The sequence below is a fragment of the Pyrus communis genome, chromosome 4 (genome assembly GCF_963583255.1).
Source record: "Pyrus communis chromosome 4, drPyrComm1.1, whole genome shotgun sequence".
In the NCBI taxonomy this organism is placed as follows: domain Eukaryota; kingdom Viridiplantae; phylum Streptophyta; class Magnoliopsida; order Rosales; family Rosaceae; genus Pyrus; species Pyrus communis.
In genome coordinates this window covers 8,489,927-8,510,537 of record NC_084806.1, presented here as the reverse complement: position 1 = coordinate 8,510,537, position 20,611 = coordinate 8,489,927, and the positions used below count along the sequence as shown (strand labels likewise).

Below are 20,611 nucleotides of genomic sequence, written 5' to 3'. Positions count from 1 at the left end.
AATTTCATAATCTCGGCGCAGTTTCTGCACAAGAAGCTCCCCATTCGGATTGCCAGGCTGGTGACTGAGCTTGAGAGCCTCCCTTTCGGCTTGTCAGAGAAACTTGCCGTTTTGAAGGTGCTTTCTTTTTATTTGTTTTTATTAAATTATGCATTTTTTTTTTTGTTCTTGGAATCAAATTGTGAGAAATGGGATTTGGGTTTTAGTTAGTTTGTGGAACAAAATAAAGGGTTGAAATATGTATTATGTTGTAAAATCGATGATGTGTGCAGTGGAATAAATAAAAGAAGACACAAAATTTACGAGGTTCCTCTACAATCAGTGTGACTGGAGTACGTCATCAGAGCAGTAGTGGTGCTTCTATTATAATTTAGAATAATAAGAGTACAAAATAACTCTCTCACTATTATCCCTTCTCATCTTCCTCTATTTTCTCTCTTCCTCTTCCGTGAACTTCTTCCTCTTTCGTGAGCCTTGTGTCTTCTGCCTATCTCCTTTGTGTTGTGTGAGGTGTTGTATTTATATAGAAAGCAGAATTCGTATGAAGCAAGTTTCAATAGACAGTGGAAAAGCAACTTGCCCATTATTTAATTATTTGAGTGGACATCCACTGTTATACAACATTTCCCCTTGGATGGCCACAAGTCTTCGATTGACTCGTTAAAATCTTGATCTGTTTTGGATGCTCCCCCTGATGAGTATCTCCCCTTGATTTCAAATCATTTAGGCTGAAAATTGATCATTCTGCTTCAGTCTCTTAGCGAGAAGAGTTGCCGAAAGAGGTGCTTTACTTATTGTTAACTTTCCATAGGCTTGTTCTTGAACAGGGCAGAAGGGTCTTTTGATTTCCCCCAAAAGTCTGAATTTACTTCATTTATCTGGAGCTAAATTTGATTCAAGGGTGGTGAACACTTGATCTTGAATCGGACTTGTGATTTCTTCAATAACTTTCGAGGCTTGATCTTGAATGAAATTGGACCATGAGGAGTTTCACGTGGCAAGTGATCTTCAGTTTTCTTGGGGATGAATCATCACATGTTTGTTGTGTTTGTCTCCACATGCTTCAATGTATCATTTTCACTTGCCTTATATGTTCCCCTTGCAGAAGTGGCATTTTTCCTAGTTTTTCCCCATGCAAGTTTGACATATTCTCTTATAGTATTTGCTCACTGATGCAGGAATGAAATGCAAACCTTGTATTTGAATGGTCCTTCACTTCTTGGTGACTCATCCATGGGTGTTAGCTTTAGTGTAAATAGCCAACAACGGGCCAATTATTCTGCGGTGTTGATGACTTGAGACCCAGCTCTATCAACAGTTGAAGATGAGTACTCAAGAGCAATTCTAGGTAAGCAATCAGGAAATGTTCCAAGCAGTCGGTTCCTTACCAAAAGTTTGAATGGAGGTTCTGACATATTGCTTTCTTTTATCCTTGTCTTGCAGGTAAGAACAAGGACAAAGGAAAGGACAAGGATATTGCATGATATGAGATATACTCTTGCTCTCGTCCTTGATGATATAAGATAATCTTGCTCTGGTGTGACTGGTTTTGAAAAGGTATTCTCAGAGAGGAAGAAAACTGAGTATTTTGAGATGCTTTGTTGAAGATGCATTCTCGGAGATGAGGAAGAGTGAAGTATTCTTGCAAATCTGCCTTGTTATAGAGAACGAAGGTCGACATATATAGAGATTTTTCAATAGTAAGTAGTGGTGCTGTGCCTTTACTCTTGTCAGCAAATGTGGTGTAATTATAAACAGTAAGATTTACGCGTTTTCAACTTTATCAGAGATCTTTGATAAAGTTGCACGTGATATCCAAAAGCTGAGATTGCGTTTGAGAAATGTTGACAAACTTTATCCTGAAAATCTGGCTTTTGAAATTCGGAGAGCGGTGCCTCTTCGATCTTTGAACAAGTGGCTATGTTGTCTCTTCTTTTATACAGACATTAATTGTGTTCAAAAGTATGCTCAGAAAGTTGTTGCCTATAGAAATTTTCCCCTTCTTGTATTTCTGAGATTTTATTTGACCTCTTTTTTCCTTCATCATTTATGAAAATAGCTTGCCCATCTAACATCTGCTTAGATTTGAGCCTTAGGAGTGATACAGTCGAGCAGTGTCAGGATAATATATAGTGCTCGTCCTTCTTATCTTCTAATGGTTCTCTTATGGTTGGGGACTCTGTGATGAAGAATAACATAATCGCTATTGTGGTAGTTAGGAATCTTCTCACTCTAAATGATAACAGAATCTTTTCAAAATGGTCTGATAAGTCGGCTGTTCAAGATTCCTTGTGCGGACTCTGTATCCAATATGGGCCAACACCTACTTGCTCGAACTCACCAAGTTGAATCATTGATGGATGATGTGGCAAGTCTTAAACAAGATATCAGAGGGCTCAAGCACGAGAATAGAGTGTTGCACATGCTTGCAAATAACTACTCAATGAGCCTGAAAAGAAAGCTTGACGAGCTATAGGAATCCGAAAATCGGATTTAAAGTGATCACCAAAGGTTCCTTGCTAGATTCTGAAGGCAACTGATGTCTTCCCTTTCTGGTGTTTTGCCAAGTACTGGGGTGCCACATGATCAATCTCCATTGCCTCCCCCTTCTGGGGTATTGCCGAGTACTGAGGCTTCACATGAGCAACCTTTGTGAAAACTTCATCCTGTTTGTTTGTTTTAACTCATGTGTATGCACATATCTGTAATTTCTCAGAGATATTAATAGATAAGCTTTATTTCATTCAATTTATTGTGCCAAATACAATAAAACATATACTTCACTAAGATGTGGTACTTCTGGACCAAATATCAATTTATCTTTACCCTCACGAAGATAAATGATCATTCTTAGTGTCTACATCATTTGAGTATTCAACTCATAAGCTTCAATTCATATGATTCTTTAATATCATAAACATCATGGATAAGATTCGTGTTGGCATATTGTTCGATTTGCAGTTTGAGACAATATTTCTCTCAACACTTTATAATCTTTTTAGACTTTTCAGAAGTCCCAATTTAATATCATCAACTCTTGCAAGAGATTTTAGTATGTTGTAACAATATCATAATGAAAGTACTCACAAATGCAATTTATACCATCCATTGGTATTGAGTACATATTTTATACTTTGCCCTTCGGGGCTTACTTCAAGTAATTTGAATCATTCAGGGATTTTCTACACTTCATGACACATTTTCCTTTGGAATTTATACAGAGCAATTTGCTTCCATGTATATTTGAGGGATTTACTTATGGAGATATGATATGGACGACTCATAACCCTTCGTATATAATTCTCTATTTATATGAACTTGTTTATAAGAGTATAATTTCAGGTTTCAATTAGTAACCTTGTGTCATATCATGTGAGTGTATTCCACTGTATTACAAATGCCCAATGTAACCTTCTTGGTTCAACATTCTTTGGCTATTTGTATTGTATTCAAGTATATAGGTCCATTTTCCACGTTCTTACAAAATTGTAATGGAATTGCCTTCCTCCATTTTGGCCAATAGTTTTGTTGACGGAAAAAGAACGAGACTCAATATCAACACAGCTCATTGATGAATTTAGTAGCTACTTGTAAAAACCAAAATTACCATTGGTTATCATCAATCTATGATCCCATATTCTCACGTGCATGCGTATGAATAAAAGTTTTTCATTTCTTTTGGATATCCATTGCCTCTTTAAGGGCATTACACTATCTCTTCCAGGATAGTCATAATTTAGAGAATGCGGATCATAACCTTCTCTCGAGCATTATGGAGCTTGGATTGTAATCTCCACTTTCGGGAGTTGAGTCATTGGAACCTATATTTCTACCATACTTCATGCATGAGACATCAACATTCCCATATGTTGACCCTAAAAATTACAAAGTCTACGTGGCGCACAGGCCGAGTAACTAATGAGCTAACTACATCATTTGGTTGATGCGGGACGTGCCAACTCATTGACCGAGCTCGGCCGAGGAGTAAAATTTGTTAATGTTGCGTTGAGCGCGTTGCTGACTTCTTGATCTTACGATTGCGGCCGATGAAGGAACAAGTCTCAGCCTTCGGGTTCTCGAGCCTGAAGACAAGGTTGCTAGTTCTGCGAAGTTCACAAATCGTTGGCACCGGATTCGGTCACAATGATTATATTCGTGAGAGTATAAGCACGTCGAATCGACACCAGATTATAAGGACACAAGTACTCAAAGGAGATGTATATCTTGATGGTAAATGTAGTTCGGCCGTCATAATGCCGAACTCTGAAACTTACTTGTGAGTATCGAATCATAAAATCACTCGGCGTTCAATACGCCGAATATCGTAACTCGTAACACCTTACTTCGTCGAGAAGGCTAGTAAGATGACCTCTGCCAATAAGGATTTGGAAACCCTTCTTGATCGAAAATGGGATAGGTACACAGTCGGCCTCGACGCAGTACTGTTTATCCAAACTGAAGGTGCTCCTCGATCGACTGATTCTTCGGCAACAATGTTGTTTATCCAAACTGAAGATGTTCGCCGGTTGCATTCACAGTGTTGTTTATTCAAATTGAAGATGTGTCAGCGAAAAAAGAAAATAAAAAATCTCAAGATGTTTGAGAGGTTTGCGCAGGGCAGTTGTGTGTTGAATTGGAGGAGACTTTACGTTGCACAGCGCCTTGTTTTTATAGGGTTGATATTTGCTTGACACAGCTAGATAATTGTGGAGTCCGACTACAATTCTAACTTGCAGAATAAAATATGATCTGTGTGGCTAACTTTTCAAATAAAACCCCATATAGGTTTATCCCATCATGACCAAAGACCTAGCCTACCTAGGCTTCTTATCATAACTCCATAACCATCAAATCCTAGGCTTATCACATCACATCAGAAGCCTAGCCCACCTAGGCTTCTTACCTCATCACCAAAACTCCGTCAATAGCCTTTATCCCATGCATGCATAATAAAATGGAATATAATCCCATCATGCATGCCTTATTATCTGATACTTTAAAGACCATTTTCCATCAAACGCATGGCATCCAATTCTTGCACGGCATCAGTCAATCACCCATTCAATCTCATTTGTATCTCCTCATAGTCTTTATCTGACCAACATTTAATTTGCACGCAAATTGTTGCTTCACCAGATAAGAGTCTCAAAGCTTGAGATATAGTTTGCATCCCATTTATCTTATATAAAAACAATTTTTTACTAAAAGATAATTATTATGATAAAACCATAATATTATCTTCACATTTCCATCCGTCGATCTAGAACTATGCTCAATCAACGGCCTCGATTGCACGGACCGATGGTGTAAATCTGGGTCCAAACACCATGTCCGCGGATTGTCCTTTTTGGGACGTATATCCATGTGGCGACTGTCATGCTTCTGGCATGTAACAGTTATGCTTTAGGAATGCAAAAGTTCAGTAGTGTCATATTCTTCTTCTTTCGAAGGATTGAACATTTTGAGTTTGAGGGTCTGCCATGCTTTAGGCGTGCAACAGATAAATCGTTTACTGCCTCATTATATTGTCCAACAGGGACATTAATTCTTATAGGCACATTTGCAGTAAGTATTTGTGATTTCATCACTTTCATTGCATCATTAAATGCAGCTGGCATTTGATTTGCATATTGTTGCATCATTCAATTATTCTCACTTCGTTTTTATATTTATTGCTTCATGAATCAAAATAAGACAAATTCTCTTCGTTCTTCTGGAATGGTCTTTTCTCATCATTCTTCTGGAATGATATTTTCTCATCATTCTTCTGGAACGATGTTATTTTCTCCCCCTAACAGCGGGAAATTTGTCTTCTCAAAATGACAGTCCGCAAACCACGCGGTAAACATATCCCCAATCAAGGGTTCTAAATATTGAATGATAGATGATGAATCAAATCCAGCATAAATTTCCAATTTGTGTTGATGTCTCATTTTAATATATTGTGGCAGTGCAATAGGCACATAGATAACACAACTAAAAACTCATAAATGTATAATGTTTGGCTGGTTCCCAAACACGAGTTGCATTGAGAAGTATTGATGGTTGGAGACAGGTCCTAACCAAACTAATAATGCATCATGACATGTCACCATGTAGAAAACTTGACAATTTTGTTTTCATGAGCAAAGCGCGGGTAATCAATTTCATCCGCTAAATAAATGCTTTTGCTAAACCATTTGGAGTATGGACATGAAGAACTTCTGGTCCTTATTTAATAGTCTGTAGACTGAGACTCTTATGGCTTTTATTGCAATTAAGTTGTGGCACTTTAGCTCTTCAAACTTAAGGTACTCATCAAGGAACTTCATGTCCTGATCTTGAGGATCTAGGGACTTCATGCCTGATCTTTTTACATGATGGAACTTCGGGTCCAATCATTTTTATAGTTGTTCACCTTTTTCTTAAAAAATCATTTTCTATAGTTGATAGGTTTGTTGCTTCATTTTTTTAAAAAATCATTGGCTTTTGGTTGAATATTTTTGCAAGAGCTAATAACAATCATTGGCAGTAACCACCTTCGCAGGTTGGACTTGGAAGCATGATTTGCTACCAATAGGGAGTGATAAGAAAGAGCTTATCAAATTGAACACGAGGGGTGTTGTTAGGCCTTCTTTTAACTCAGAGCGATTTTGTCAAACATTTTAACACGGCATGTTATAATGAATAGAAAAATTATCAGAATACATTAAGCTAGAATTCACTAGCAAATTGAAATTCGCCAATAATTGAGAAAATGTCAAAATTTGTCATCGATTTGATATGTCAATGAGGAATTAGGCCAAAAATGCATATATGTCAAGACAAAGTGACGTCTCTTATTCGCCTTATTGTTCTCTTCAAAACAACAAGTCATGGGCCTAAATCGAACGCCAAAACCAAATCTCTAATGATTGGGCCTTGCTACTAATTTTACGTCTTTCCAACCATCCCTTAATCAATTCAGCCTTCTATTCTACATCACATCTTACCAAAAAAAAAATGTAAACGATTTACGTATGAAACCAAATCAATGGAATAAAAACAAAAATTTAAAAGTTTGTTGGATCCTATGTATATTGCCTCCATTGTGTCTTTGCTGGTGTTCATCACGTAATTGAATGGGAGCTCAAATCTCTACAATAGCAACTAAAACATAGGATATTAGTATCATTAGCTCTATGTGGGTCTCTAAGAATATGATATTTTGTATTAGTAGAGAGTTTACAACCACTTAACACCATGATCAAGGAACTAATTGTAATCCCAACTCGCACGCAAGGATTTAGGATTATACACATACTATTGGGTTAAACTTAATTATTTCATTAATTAAATACTAATTTGATATGAGGAAGTTGTTCTCAAATCCAAACATTCGACAAACTGATCTGGTGTTTTTGTTCTTATGCAACAAGTGGACGATTGCTTGAATCAGTTGATATCATTTGCTAATTTGATTTAACTTTTTTATTTTTTTTACTTTTGTATAAGGATATTCTCCGTTAAAGGGTAGTATCTAAAGCAAATAACCATCAAAATTTGTACGATATAAGCATAAAATCAACACCAAAAGCCAACATGATCCTCTCCGGATCTTTTTGGTGAAAATCATGGGGATCATTAAATCTTGTTTATTCATCGTACATCGTGCGGTCTATTTTTATCAAGTATTGTTTATGTTTATTTTTAAATAAAAATATTTAAAATGATTTCTAACCGGACGATGTACGATGAACGGACACGATTCAAGGATCTCCGTAATCCTCACAAAGAGGATCTTACGAGAGTCCGGACTCCACCAAAAGTATAAGCAGCTTTTAAAAAAAAAAAAAAAAAAAAAAAAAAAAGACTCTTCATAAACTCTCTACCATTTCATGTTTTTTGCATAATATTTTATAATGTTGATAAAAAAATTAACATTAACCTGCGAGATGACAGAAAATCTAAAAAATCTCATTTTAAGATAATTCCCTTCACATTTTTCTTATAAAGTTGAATAACTCTCCTACTTGTTTGAGTGAGCCGTGGCCCCTGGTGCAAATATAAGAGGACCTGGTACAAATACAAGAGGACCATTGGACCCCCCACCACCCCCCACAGACCCACTCACAGCCCTGTACTTTTTCCACCCAATCCATTCAGCCCCAATGAATGGCTCAAAAATATTTGGGTGCCAGAGAGTGCCTATGTATTTTAACAGTTAGATATTAATTTTTTTTATATTTTTAAATAAAGATTTAACAGTTAAAATAAATAGAGTATGAAATCTTTTCCAAAAAAGTCCCATGAAGGAATTTATCACAAACCTAAATGATGAAACACCGAAACTTCACATGTAAGATAAGCAATTTCTCGACTTACTAATTAGTCATGTGATAATATTATTCAACTAAAATCATACACATGAAATTTTCTTTTAATATTCCTTAGAAATATAACAGATCGGTTTTTATCATCTTATTCTTTATGTGAAAGGAATACTATAGCTTTCACTGATACTTTAAAGCTTTTATAGGAAGATGTATAACATGAGGAGAATTTTCGAGCTAAACTGGAGGGAAAAAAATTAAAAAATATACTTAACTTGTAAGTGGTGTATTGATTTGGTGGTTAGAACCTTCAACTTATTGCTTTCCAAATTTAAACCGTCCATTTTATTAATGTAACTTACAATCGTAATATCGTGTATAATATAAAAAAAGTAACACAACTAAACTTCACAAGACAAGAAAAAAGACTCGATGAAGATATAGAATTGGGGACAACATTGTGAGAAATTTTTCAATATAACCGATACACAGGATGGTACATCATATGTTACTGTACAAATATAAAAAGACATGTACCATTAATGTTTCAATTACAAAATAATTTCTCCAGCATGCCCACTGCCACAGAGTTGGGATGAGGGCTCGAATCCACGTGTCAAAAAACCTGCATGCCAGTCCAAAATCCGGCTGGCCCTCACAGGCTTACAGCCGCACCGGCACCCGTGGATACCAAAAAAAACAAGAGAGAATCCAAAAACCAGGCCCCCGAAACGGAAAAAAAAAAAGAAAAAAAAAAGAAAAGAAAAGAATCTGCCCTCGATGGGGGAATCGATTCCTCTGGTTAAATTCTAACCCTAGGGTTCCAAAAATCTCAAGACACCCAACTTATCGTCTTTATAAATTCCCCATGTGTGGACTGAGCTCCTTGTAATTCACGACAAAATTTACGGGGCTTCGCTTTTGGCTGCGTGTGAAATCTTCTATGTCAGTGTCGCATTGTGAGAGTGGGAACACAGGGTTGCATGCGGGTGGTTGCGGGTCTGCAAGGTCGTACTCGCTTCTGGGCTCGGCGACGGAGCCATGGCGGTTAAGAAGGCGTGCGAGTCGTTCTCAAAGAGCTTGATCGACGAGGTGCAGAGATGGGGCTGTATGAAGCAGACGGGGGTGAGCCTCAGGTACATGATGGACTTCGGGTCCCGGCCCACGCAGCGAAATTTCATAATCTCGGCGCAGTTTCTGCACAAGGAGCTCCCCATTCGGATTGCCAGGCGGGCGACTGAGCTCGAGAGCCTCCCTTACGGCTTGTCTGAGAAACCTGCCGTCTTGAAGGTGCTTTCTTTTTATTTGTTTTTGTTAAATTATGCATTTTTTTTGCTCTTGGAATCGAATTGTGAGAAATGGGATTTGGGTTTTAGTTAGTTTGTGGAACAGAATAAAGGGTTAAAATCTGTATTAATTGTTATATTTATTATTTATTTGAATGTACCATAAAAGGGTTGTGAAAAGTTGGGCTACATATCCACTTTAAGTTAATTTTTAAATCAATTTTATTTTTAATTATCAGAATGTGGTCTGGTAACTGGGTTTAAAGTTTTAGTTTACTGCATATAGAATGTGAAGGAGGGATCTTTCTGCAAATTGCTGTGTGGGTTTTTGTAGAATATTCATTGACTACTTTGTTTATGAATATGTGGAGTTTTGTTCTCGGACTATGTAAGTTAAATTTTTTTCCACTGACCAAGGTAAGTTACTTAGTGAGGACAATGTGAAAAACTTTGCTAGTAGGTCTATGCGATTTTCGAGTTGTCTGCAACATCAATGTTCAGAGTAACCGCGAGCAAATTGCTTGCGGTTGATTGTTCTTGTTGCAGCCTGCTATAATATTAGTTCATATGAGCCCTTGTTTTTTAGCCTTTTAAATTTTGGACGGTGAACTATGCCGGAACTATATTTTAAATGCAAGTGTTTAAGAATCAGATATTACAAGGATGTAATTTTGCTTTATTTTGTTTTCAGGTAAGGGACTGGTATTTGGATTCCTTCCGTGATCTTAGAACCTTTCCTGATATCAAGGATGCTAAAGATGAGAAGGATTTTACACAAATGATTAAGGCGATTAAGGTGAGACACAACAATGTTGTCCCGATGATGGCTTTGGGTGTTCAGCAGTTGAAGAAAGAGAAGATTCTACATGACGGTCTTGATGAGATTCACCAATTTTTGGATCGCTTCTACTTGTCAAGAATTGGGATTCGCATGCTTATTGGTCAGATTGCCTTCTTACTGTGATTTTTTTAGCTGGCTAGCTTTGCAAGTTATGTTACTTTTCTTTCAGCGGGTTCTAACATCTCTAAAACTCAGGCCAGCATGTTGAGTTGCACAATCCCAATCCCCCTCCTCATTGCGTGGGTTATATCGATACAAAGACATCTCCCATGGAGGTAGCACAAAATGCCACTGAGGATGCCCGCTCAATCTGCCTACGTGAGTATGGCAGCGCACCTAATGTTACTATCTATGGGGATCCCGATTTTACATTCCCGTAAGTATATTTTGTTCTCACTCAATTGGGTCTGCTTCTAATTGAATCGGTTTTACGTTTCCACAAGTATATTGTTCTTTATACTATCCTGATATCTATGTGACTCTTTACTTTGAACCCAATAGTGGTGGCTAGTGATATATTATTATCAGACAAAAAAAGTCCTGTTTGTTTTCATAACAGGTATGTTCCAACACACTTGCATACTATGGTCTTTGAGTTGGTTAAGAACTCCTTACGTGCTGTCCAAGAGCGTTTCATGGACTCCGATAAAGTTGCACCTCCTGTTAGAATAATAGTGGCTGATGGAATTGAGGATGTCACTATCAAGGTATTATTTTGTTTGATTCAGAGAATTTCATTTGTTTATTAAACCAATTTTTGTGAAATGCTTGTCAATGAAGTGCTTATCAAATTGGTACGGCTGACTTAATAGGTCTCGGATGAGGGGGGTGGCATACCAAGAAGTGGTCTCCCCAAGATTTTTACGTATCTTTACAGCACTGCAAGTAACCCTTTGGATGAGCATTCAGATCTTTCGGACGCTGATGCAGTTACAATGGCTGGATATGGATATGGGCTTCCTATTAGCCGCTTGTATGCTATGTACTTTGGAGGGGATTTACAAATGATCTCTATGGAAGGATATGGTAAGTTGTCTGAGTTCTCCTACATGTTCCATTTAGTTGCACACAATTAGTGGGGCATCGCAACCAGTCATACTGTTTGTTGTACCTTTGTTTCTTCGTATGAGTTATGAAAAAGGGGTATATTCTGACAATAGCCGTAAGCTATTGTAATTAAACACAATACTTGTCCATGTCAATGCCTAGTCATCAGCACGTTTCACGCACCGAAAATTGTACAAGTGATCCACATTGTTGCATTCAGAATATTACACATTATTAGCAAGGCTTCACAATCGAAGTCTTACAATTTGTTTGCAAGGGCTAAAGACCGTCGATGTCATTAGTTCATCATCTTATTGTTTTCACTTACCTCGTTAGAGTCGGCTGTCTTCGTCTTTTTGCCTCATTTGCACTGCGCTTCATCCACATTTTCCAAGCCCGTTGTGTTTAGAATACTTGTACATGATTGTGGAGGACTTCCCCTTCTGAGAGTCGAAGGGTTAGTTCTTATACACTTCGCTTACACCGTTTTCTATAATTTCAAATTTTAACTGAAAAAACACGTGCATCTTGATCTCTCTTTAACATCACCTGTCATTTTCTTTCACTTCATCCGCCGATATCTTCTCACGTATAGCCGTCATGTATGTACAGGGACCGACGCGTATCTGCATCTGTCTCGCTTGGGAGATTCTCAGGAGCCATTGCCATGATGTGATCTTGTGTTTCAACGTTGATGACTACGATACAGTTGAATTCTTAAATTAATTCTGGGAGTGTTGCAAGTAAGAAGTGCCATGTATACACGTTTATTGTCAATGGATAAAATTGCTGTCAATTTTTTATTTTTTTTTCTAATAGAAGTTGGCAGTCATTCTTCTGTATCTTCTGTGTGGTCTTGCCTCACCAGGTCGGAAAATGATAAACACACAACCTTTTTAGCATCTCGTATACCCCTATCTGATTTTGTTTATAGTTTTTGATTGATTTATTCAATCCGACATTTATAACTTCATTTCATGTAAGTAAACATGTCGTGAAAAGTAGCGCACCCGCCACCAAAGGAGACAAATAAATTGAAGCAAAAATCAAAAGGAAACCAGAAGCCTCCTTAAGCAAATGACCATGGCCGCTACCGCGTGCTGGTGGAAATCATATCCAGAGGCTACAGGCTAACGCCTAAGTGAGGCAAGCAGTAACAGAAGCTTTCAAGAAACTCTCACTAAATTAAATTACAAATCATCAATAATACCTTTCTTTGATTGTCTGTATAACAGAAACCAATATCTCTCCAGCGTTTCAAAAATTTGGTAAACGACGTGAAGTGAAGAAGTGAAGATATATCAGTGCCTTCTTTGCCTTGCACGCTGATACGATCCTTTCCCTTTTATCTTCCATTTTTCATTTCCACCAGGCTGGTTTTTCTCTTCTATCTCGCGAACCTTCCGCTTTCTGTAAGGTGGACCGAGGAAATAAGTAACGGCATGATAGGAATAAAACTCGTTAAAGTAAGCATAAGTAATCATTTTTCACACACAAACAAAAAGTTTTCTTCACTAATTGTATTTCTTTCATTTGAACTTATCCTCAGATCTTTAAAGTGATAAACAAAATTTCAAAACATTTTGTCAAGATTTCTTATACTGTTCCATTGCGGTCTTCCACTAGGCATGACAGTGCCATGATCGTCCATGAACTGCCTTTTTTCAGAAAAAAATGTAAGTTTTAACTTTTTCGGATGCCAAAAGAATCATCCTTAAACATATGGTTTCAGAATTTGGAAAACAGTAGATGTCTCTGGCTGTCTTATTACCTGTAGTTCCCAAGGTTACGATCAGAAAGCACTTCCTCTGCAAGGGACACCTTCCTTTCCTTCTTAGTCAGTCTGCTCGAGAAGAAATCCAATGGGGACTCTATCACTGTCCCTACCTGATAAACAACCAAAAGGCAGATAACCTCGTCAAATATACTAATACATCCTATGAATGGCTTCTTGTAATGTTATTGTGGTACCATATTCTAACCTGGAAATACTTGTTCGGTTGTGCATCCCCCTTTTTGTAATGTCTCTTTGGATCCATAACATTCCTTAACTGCAATTAGAAAATTGAATCAGCCAACTATACTTCCTTTTAACAACAACGAAAGCATAAGATTACACCAAAAGCTAAACGAAACAATAAAAAGCAGAAGTTATAGTTATAGTAATCCTTGCAAATGGATAAACCCTATATCAATAAGCCAGCAAAATGGTGCATGAGCAGGCATATATCCCACTAGATTCAACTAAATGTCAATTGATACGCTTTAGAATGGAAATGGTCTGAATGATACAGGAATCATGGAAGCATGCAAAATTACTGAATGTCAGAAGGGGTTCCAGATTCCAAAGAATTACCATCTTGTTTAATGTTTCGACGAACATATGGTTTCCAGATGGACAAGAAAAACAACACCTACTATTGACTATGCGAGCATCTAGATGGTTCACTTTCATTAAAACCAATTTGACAAGGACTTGGAATCATACCAAAGTAAGTGTACCATCTTTATTACATTCTCTGAGATTGGAGTTGAAAGACTGTCCCATCTTTATTACTTCCAAGGTTGATGCAAAAACATGGTAACAACAACTATAACCACAAAAACTTCTAAAAACACAGATCACCATGAGTAAAATCCATACCGAGGCAAGAGCAAAACCGAGAAAACAAGGAATGCACATGACTACAACATTGTGCCAATGAAAGATAACAGAAACACAAGTTGCCATACCTTGAGTAATTGGAGGTCTTTCTGCAACTCCGGGGTCATGGTTGGTGCAGGCATGTCAAACCTAAATCAGAAAACACATTACCAAACACCGAAAACAATATAGTTTCAATCGACGGCCAATTATATAGGGGACTCTAACAAAACCCAAGACTAAAAGGAAACTTAGTGAATTGAGCAGATGACATACCAGCTGTTCCAGCAGTATCTTTGATCTGCTTCTTGGCCAATTTGTTCCGCTTTACCAGGTCATTCGGCGGAACGAAGATGCCATCGACAAGCTGCGTGCTGGGTTTCCAAAGCGGATTGGCTTCGGGGCGAGGTTTGGAGCCAGACCCACCTCCATTTTTTAAAGTAGATGAAAAAGCCGGCAACTTTGGCTCCCACCAGAGCCCAATCGCCGCCTTGGTTTCCGCCATACTAGAACGCAATTTACGGAATCGAAACTCGAAACAGCACCTATGGAAATTACACCCATAAGCTAATAGCATAAAGCAGCTTTAATTCCTTGAAAATTTTTTAGAAGAGAAGAAGATAACGTACTGGCGGTGGGTAGCTGCGTTGTTTCACCGACAAGGGAGAGCTTGGCGGCTGAGAGGGGAGGGAGACTGAAAAACCAGGCTTCGTGAGGATGCAGCGTCGGAGAGAGGAAGAGTTGAGAAGGGAGAGAGAGAGTTGAGTGATCAGTCAAACGGGTCGGCCCAGACTAAATGCAGCAACCCAAGAGGGCAGTGAAAGGCTATTTCCAATTAGAGGAATGCTATACAGACCAATGTGTGTTTCAATTAAATCATGTAAAAATTAATGATTGAATTATTTGATTAGTGTGCTTATTTTTTATTTGTGACAAATCATTTAATTTGTAAATTTGGTCTACAATATTAGTCTACTTAGAATTATCCTTCCAATTATGCCCTTTGTGTGTAGGGATATTAAATGTGTTTTTTATTTTTCGCAATGGATTGTTTTCATGTCGAGTTATTTTTACTCACCACAAGTACTGCTATTGCTCACTACCCTAATTTTTAGATTTGACACTTTATTAAAATAATGTAAGGGAGTGGGGAGTTTCAAATCCGAGACGCATAAGTGGAAATACGGCATCCTACCACTAGGATTTTGGCGTTGATATGGCTTTGGAATTCTGATGAAAAAAGCGGTTGAATGAGCAACATTACAGGAAAAAGGCTGAAGAATATTGCACGTAAGGACGCCCTGTTTTACTTCAATAAGATAAGTAACTTGCGGAACAAGTAAGCTGGAATATAATCACACAACTAAGGCAGAGCTTCCTCACCACCATTACTTTTTGCGTTAGCTGAAGGTCTACATCTTGCTAATCACTCATGTCAATATGGAAAAAGCTCATATCGCCATCCGCCTCCTCCTCCTCCTCCTCCTCCTCATCATCATCATCATCGGTGGCAACACCAGCATTGGCTGGATTGACATCTCCATCAGCCAAGGTTACCAGCTCAATGGATCCATTCCTCGTCTCTCCATTTGCCATTCCACATTTGTAATCAACAAGATCATTCTCGTATTCATCAACCTGTTCAATTTCGTTGCAAAGGACCTCCTAACAGAGAAAAGATAAAGAATTTGATTTCAGACAAAATGTAATTTCCTGTTACTTAATGAACAAGCTTCCAGAGTCATTTGCACATAACTCAACCACTGTGCCGAATAACAGAATCTAAGCTTGAAATACCTCATTTTCTAGCAAGTCATTTTCCGCAGCATCTACAATCCAGTCATCTAGCAACCGTTCTATCAGCACATTGTCGAGGGAGATTGAATTTTCCGGCCTTCTTCGTAATTGCTGTTCTCTAAGACGCAAATTGTAATGAACGTAGATGAGCTCGTTTAATCTTTTTTGAGCTAAACGATTACTTCTTAGACTGTACAATTGATCGTATATACTCCAGTTATGCTCACACCCAAAAGAAGAGCATGTCTGACTCAATATACGCACAGCTATACGCTGCAGCTCTAAGCAACTTATCCCATGTTGCTGCCACCATGCAGCTAATAGGAAACAAGAAAAGGAGAAATGTATCAGCAAGTGGAATAATGCCCAGAGATTCAACACATGGGAATGCATATACCAGAACTCTAAAACGTGTAGCATGACAGTCTAATGCATATACCTGGATCAAGCTCTGTTCTTGTACTGATTGCCAATTCGGTTCCAAAATCAGCTTTAGCAGAATTGTAATCAGAAATCTGAGGTGTTGAGATACAGAATGGGAGAATACAATAAGACGTCGTCTCAAGATATAAAACCATTCAGCATCCAAATAATTCATTCCAGTAAGAAAAAACTATTACCTGCATAGATGCAGAAATCCTATTTGAATGGTCTGGCTCCAGCCGAACAATGCATTCGTTAAGTCCACGCATCACCTCAGTATGCTACACAAATTACCATCTGGATTAGGAAAGAACTTAACATCATGAATAAAAAACACAAACAACCATTGTTTCTCTTACCGCCATAAAATCAGGTCGATATCTGTATGATGGATTTAAGTAGTAAGCAGCTACATATACGGGGTGGTAGAACAGCGAGTTCCAATGACTTTCTATAACGCTCCAAAATGGTTCATACTTACGGACTTTATTACCATGAATGGCTTTTATTGCAATCTTTGCCCTGCACATGTCATTGTATATAGATGACATTGGCAAGCAGTCACCACTCTCAACCTTTTGAAGAATTTGCATTATCGGGTTCACTGAATTCCTAACAAACTGTAACTTCTTCCAAAATGCAGCATTTAAGACGATATTTTCCACCTGTTTTCCCTCAAATGATTTGGAGCACTGTGATGAAATCCATTTGTTTGATTGAAACATTCTTTTAAGACCAGTCTTGTGGTCCAACAAGCTTTGTAAGGTAGCAAAGCTAGAAGCAAACCGGGTAATAGATGGTCTCAAAAGTTCCTTCCCCTGTGTAAAATCACTCTTCATAAAATTTAACAACCAAACATGGTTGTAAATGAGCTTCGTAACTTTTTGGCCTGTCTCCATGCACTCCGCTACACATCTTATCCTCAAAAAATCTTCAAGCATTTGATCGATACAGCTGGTGGCACATGGGGTCCAGAATAAATTCTTTCTCTTCTCCTCAAGCATCTTTCCAGCAGCTTTATAACTAGGAGTATTTGGAGTGATTACCTGGGGATTAGACGCAAAACAAAGTTAGTAGCTAGCGGATCACAGTTTGAGATGAGCAACTACATGAGAAACAAATAAAATCAAATACCTGAACTACGTTTTCCTCCCCCATCTCTTCAACGACTTTGTCCAGCAACATAAACAAATTCAAAGCATCTTCAACTATTTCAGTGGCATCAACTGAAGAAACAAAGTACACACCATTTGGACCGGAAGCCAAAATGTTTATCAATATTCTACCCTCTGTGTCTCTCCAACTGTCAGCCATGATAGAACAGCCAGTGGTTGCCCAAGATGCCTTATACTCAGCCAGGTAGTTTCTAATGGTTGCAATTTCCTCTTGTAGAAACCGACCAGATATTAATTGACTTGGAGGTGCTACCAAACCCTGCCCATATTGGCCAACCAATTCCAGCATCTTATGAAAGTATAAGGAGTCTGCTGCTTGTTGAGGAACTCCTGCATGGTAAAAGAATTTGCAAATTCCAGAAATAACTTCCTTGTGGGAAATTTTATTTGACATTGTTCTGACCCTTCCTTGCTTGTAAGATTGTGGTGGCAAACTCTTAGAAGCTGTCACGAACAGGGAATCGAGCCTTGATCTTTTAAATAATGGTTCAGAACCAGTACTGGGCAGCGACAAGAATGTATTTCTCACATTTTGCCCCAATCTCCTATCACCATCGATCAATCTTTCCTGGCTCATATGTGGCAGAACAGCTTCCATTTGGTCATCGTCTTGGTCTTCATTATCTGACAGAGGATCAAAATTTGACGTGTCCTTGGAATCTGGTTGTCTCTGTCTCCTTCCAGTACGATGCCATTTCATATTCTCTTTTATTTTAACATAGACATTGTCAGGAACATGTTTACAAGGTGCTACTTCTCCAGGAATTCTAGCTAAATGTTGTTTAAACCGATTGATACCACCACTAACTATTTTCTCGCAATAATTGCATTTCACCTTTTTCTTTTTCTCATCCTGAGCAACGCCGTGTTCCCACCCAGGGTCAACATACCCTAACGACCGAAGAGGAGTCAATTTCATAGCTAAATTCCTCTCACCCACCAATTGTTTTCCTTTGCTTCTATAGCCAACATGCACATCTTCTTCATCATTAGATTGAAAATTCAAATATGCTTGGCCAATATCATCGGAAAGCCTAGGTTTCTTATGAGAACGACTTCCTTCCATATTTGCTTTCATACTCAAGTATACATTGTCCGGAGCTTTATCACAATAAGTAACTTCTCCAGAAACTCGGGCTAAATGTTGCTTCAATCTGTATATTCCACCACTAACTATTTTTCCACAGTAATTGCATTTAACCTTTTTCTTCCTCTCATCTTGAGCAACACCATGGTCCCATCCAGGGTCAACAAGCCCACAGGAGCGCATTGTAGCTACCAATTCAATCCATTTAAGAATTTATTCAAGAAACTACCCTTATCTGATTCACTCACTGTATTCTCGACACTAACACAAGTCAACATCTTTGATCATGTGATGTTGTATGGTCCAATGACACTCGTAAAAGAGGATGTTGGTGTTTACCACAGTGAGAGTCAAGCAAAAGTAAATAGGAATCTGCAGCAGATGTATGAAAAATAAAGTTATATACTCGTTGATTAGCTTAAGGGCAACATATAGGTCAATGCGAAAGCATAGCGAGCACAAACGAGAAATACATGAGATTGAGTATGAAGATAGTAAAGACGGATAACATCAAAACATAGCTGTTACGATTCTGAAAGTGCTTGCTACATCAGTACAAAATCAGAAATAAACTTGTTACTAATGGAACTCTTGACCTAGCAATCAAAAGAATTTGGGGTTTTACAAACGTATAACAGGTGGTGTTAAAATTTCACTCAACTGTTCAAATGAAAACTTCAACAGAATAAGTTCCAAAAAAAAGCTTCTGAAGCAACCAATCCAACACTTCATGTAAATTTGTTTTTTTTTTTTTTAGCATTTGAAGCAGCAGAACAATACTTGGAACAACAAAAAACCTCAACAACTGTAGCAATTTATCAGGGTTCAGAAAGCAAAACATTGTACATAGGTAGCAAGCTGAGACCAAACCAGAATCATCATAAAACAAAAACCACATAAAAAGTTACCAACTTTGTTACAAATTTACAATAAATCAGCACCTACAAATACAGCTTAAATTTTCTAACACCAAAAATTCAAGGTTTCAATTTCTAACAGATTAATATGAAAAGGGGATAATCTGATTTCATAAACCAGGAAAATATAATACGCATTTCTCTGAAAAGTAAAATCTTGCTCAAATTTTGCGTACCTTGGTCAGAAATTTCGACAAATCTGGAAGCTTTCGGATTTGGGGATGATTGATACGTAAGAAAGGGGGGAAGGTTGAGGGAAAGCTAGGGTTTTTGAGGGCCGGATTGGTGGGAAAAATTAAAAATTGGGGGGAAGGAGGAAGAACGATCCGGGATCGTTCGGAATCGTGAGTCGCGAGTGGAATAGGTTCGACTCGATTGCTCGACCCGCCGATTTTTAGGGTTTCTGTTCTTTATGGTAAACATATTAATTCTGTATTTTATGTTTCACTATTTAATCCAAATAATTGATTTGAGAAAAAAGAAAAAGAAAAAAAGAAGGTTAAATAATTGATACCTTTTATTTTCTTTTAAAACTTTAAAAGTTCAATAAGTGAGTGTTGAGTTTGACTAAGTGAGTGCATAATTATTCGTTCCATCGTGGCTAAAGGTCTTTTGCGGCAGTTAATTGTTCTTTTGCTTAATCAGGCTTTATAATGACACGTTGCGTGCTTTTACATTCAAATCCAATTTTTACTTTAATTGCAAACAAAATTTGTGTGGTTAAAAACAGAAAATTTGATTAAACTAATGAGACAATTAAGTGGGAAATTTGTTTGATTTTATGATACGTTTAGAGTGGAGGATTCATGAATATTTTTTGATTGCTGCAAAGGCGTCAGAGGGATTAAAGAATAAAGTTAAAAATAGAGAAATTTGAGTGAAACGGAAGAATAAACCAAAAATGATTGTTGGTATAGAGAAGTAATAGAGATTTGCAGTTATGCGTCACCATACCTCGCCGAGCGGTTAAATAGACAAAATTTCGGTCGGGAGGGGCATTTTTCGAGATATGTGGGCAGCTCTTACCAGTGAATGAGTCTACCCTTGTGTTTACTTAATAAGAATAAACAGGCCATGAATCGAGGAAATCATAAATGGAAGAG

At 37.8% G+C, this 20,611-nt stretch overlaps 3 protein-coding genes across 3 annotated transcripts; 1 reads left to right on the top strand and 2 right to left on the bottom strand.

Moving 5' to 3' along the window:
* The first annotated feature begins 9,011 nt into the window (after positions 1–9,011).
* Positions 9,012–12,307, top strand: LOC137730742 (pyruvate dehydrogenase (acetyl-transferring) kinase, mitochondrial-like). Its single transcript, XM_068469701.1, has 6 exons — positions 9,012–9,581; positions 10,269–10,518; positions 10,614–10,794; positions 10,978–11,125; positions 11,231–11,444; positions 12,078–12,307. The coding sequence occupies exons 1-6, from the start codon at positions 9,333–9,335 to the stop codon at positions 12,134–12,136; spliced, it is 1,101 nt and encodes a 366-aa protein (XP_068325802.1). The 5' UTR covers positions 9,012–9,332; the 3' UTR covers positions 12,137–12,307.
* Positions 12,308–13,038: 731 nt separating this feature from the next.
* LOC137732622 (rRNA-processing protein fcf2-like) lies at positions 13,039–14,614 on the bottom strand. Its single transcript, XM_068471929.1, has 5 exons — positions 14,343–14,614; positions 14,199–14,259; positions 13,448–13,516; positions 13,237–13,352; positions 13,039–13,123 (listed from the first exon to the last, which is right to left on the bottom strand). Exons 1-5 carry the CDS (start codon positions 14,612–14,614, stop codon positions 13,039–13,041), a joined length of 603 nt encoding a protein of 200 aa, XP_068328030.1.
* LOC137730740 (uncharacterized) lies at positions 14,391–19,941 on the bottom strand. Its single transcript, XM_068469698.1, has 8 exons — positions 19,685–19,941; positions 17,464–18,963; positions 16,689–17,375; positions 16,527–16,610; positions 16,346–16,421; positions 15,907–16,223; positions 14,739–15,774; positions 14,391–14,654 (listed from the first exon to the last, which is right to left on the bottom strand). The coding sequence occupies exons 2-7, from the start codon at positions 18,772–18,774 to the stop codon at positions 15,532–15,534; spliced, it is 2,718 nt and encodes a 905-aa protein (XP_068325799.1). The 5' UTR covers positions 18,775–18,963; positions 19,685–19,941; the 3' UTR covers positions 14,391–14,654; positions 14,739–15,531.
* Positions 19,942–20,611: the final 670 nt, after the last annotated feature.

Bases quoted from the DNA above. Each gene is read 5' to 3' on its own strand.
- LOC137730742 (XM_068469701.1), top strand. From the start codon at position 9,333: ATGGCGGTTAAGAAGGCGTGCGAGTCGTTCTCAAAGAGCTTGATCGAC. The intron at 10,519-10,613 runs GTCAGATTGCCT...TCTAAAACTCAG, and splicing joins TGGGATTCGCATGCTTATTG to GCCAGCATGTTGAGTTGCAC. The intron at 11,126-11,230 runs GTATTATTTTGT...CTGACTTAATAG, and splicing joins TTGAGGATGTCACTATCAAG to GTCTCGGATGAGGGGGGTGG.
- LOC137732622 (XM_068471929.1), bottom strand. From the start codon at position 14,614: ATGGCGGAAACCAAGGCGGCGATTGGGCTCTGGTGGGAGCCAAAGTTG. The intron at 14,260-14,342 runs GTTTTGTTAGAG...TTTCTGATTTAG, and splicing joins AAGTTTCCTTTTAGTCTTGG to GTTTGACATGCCTGCACCAA. The intron at 13,353-13,447 runs GTTAGAATATGG...GTTGTTTATCAG, and splicing joins AACCGAACAAGTATTTCCAG to GTAGGGACAGTGATAGAGTC.
- LOC137730740 (XM_068469698.1), bottom strand. From the start codon at position 18,774: ATGCGCTCCTGTGGGCTTGTTGACCCTGGATGGGACCATGGTGTTGCT. The intron at 16,422-16,526 runs GTAATAGTTTTT...TCAACACCTCAG, and splicing joins GGATTTCTGCATCTATGCAG to ATTTCTGATTACAATTCTGC. The intron at 15,775-15,906 runs GTATTTCAAGCT...TTTCTCTGTTAG, and splicing joins ATGACTTGCTAGAAAATGAG to GAGGTCCTTTGCAACGAAAT.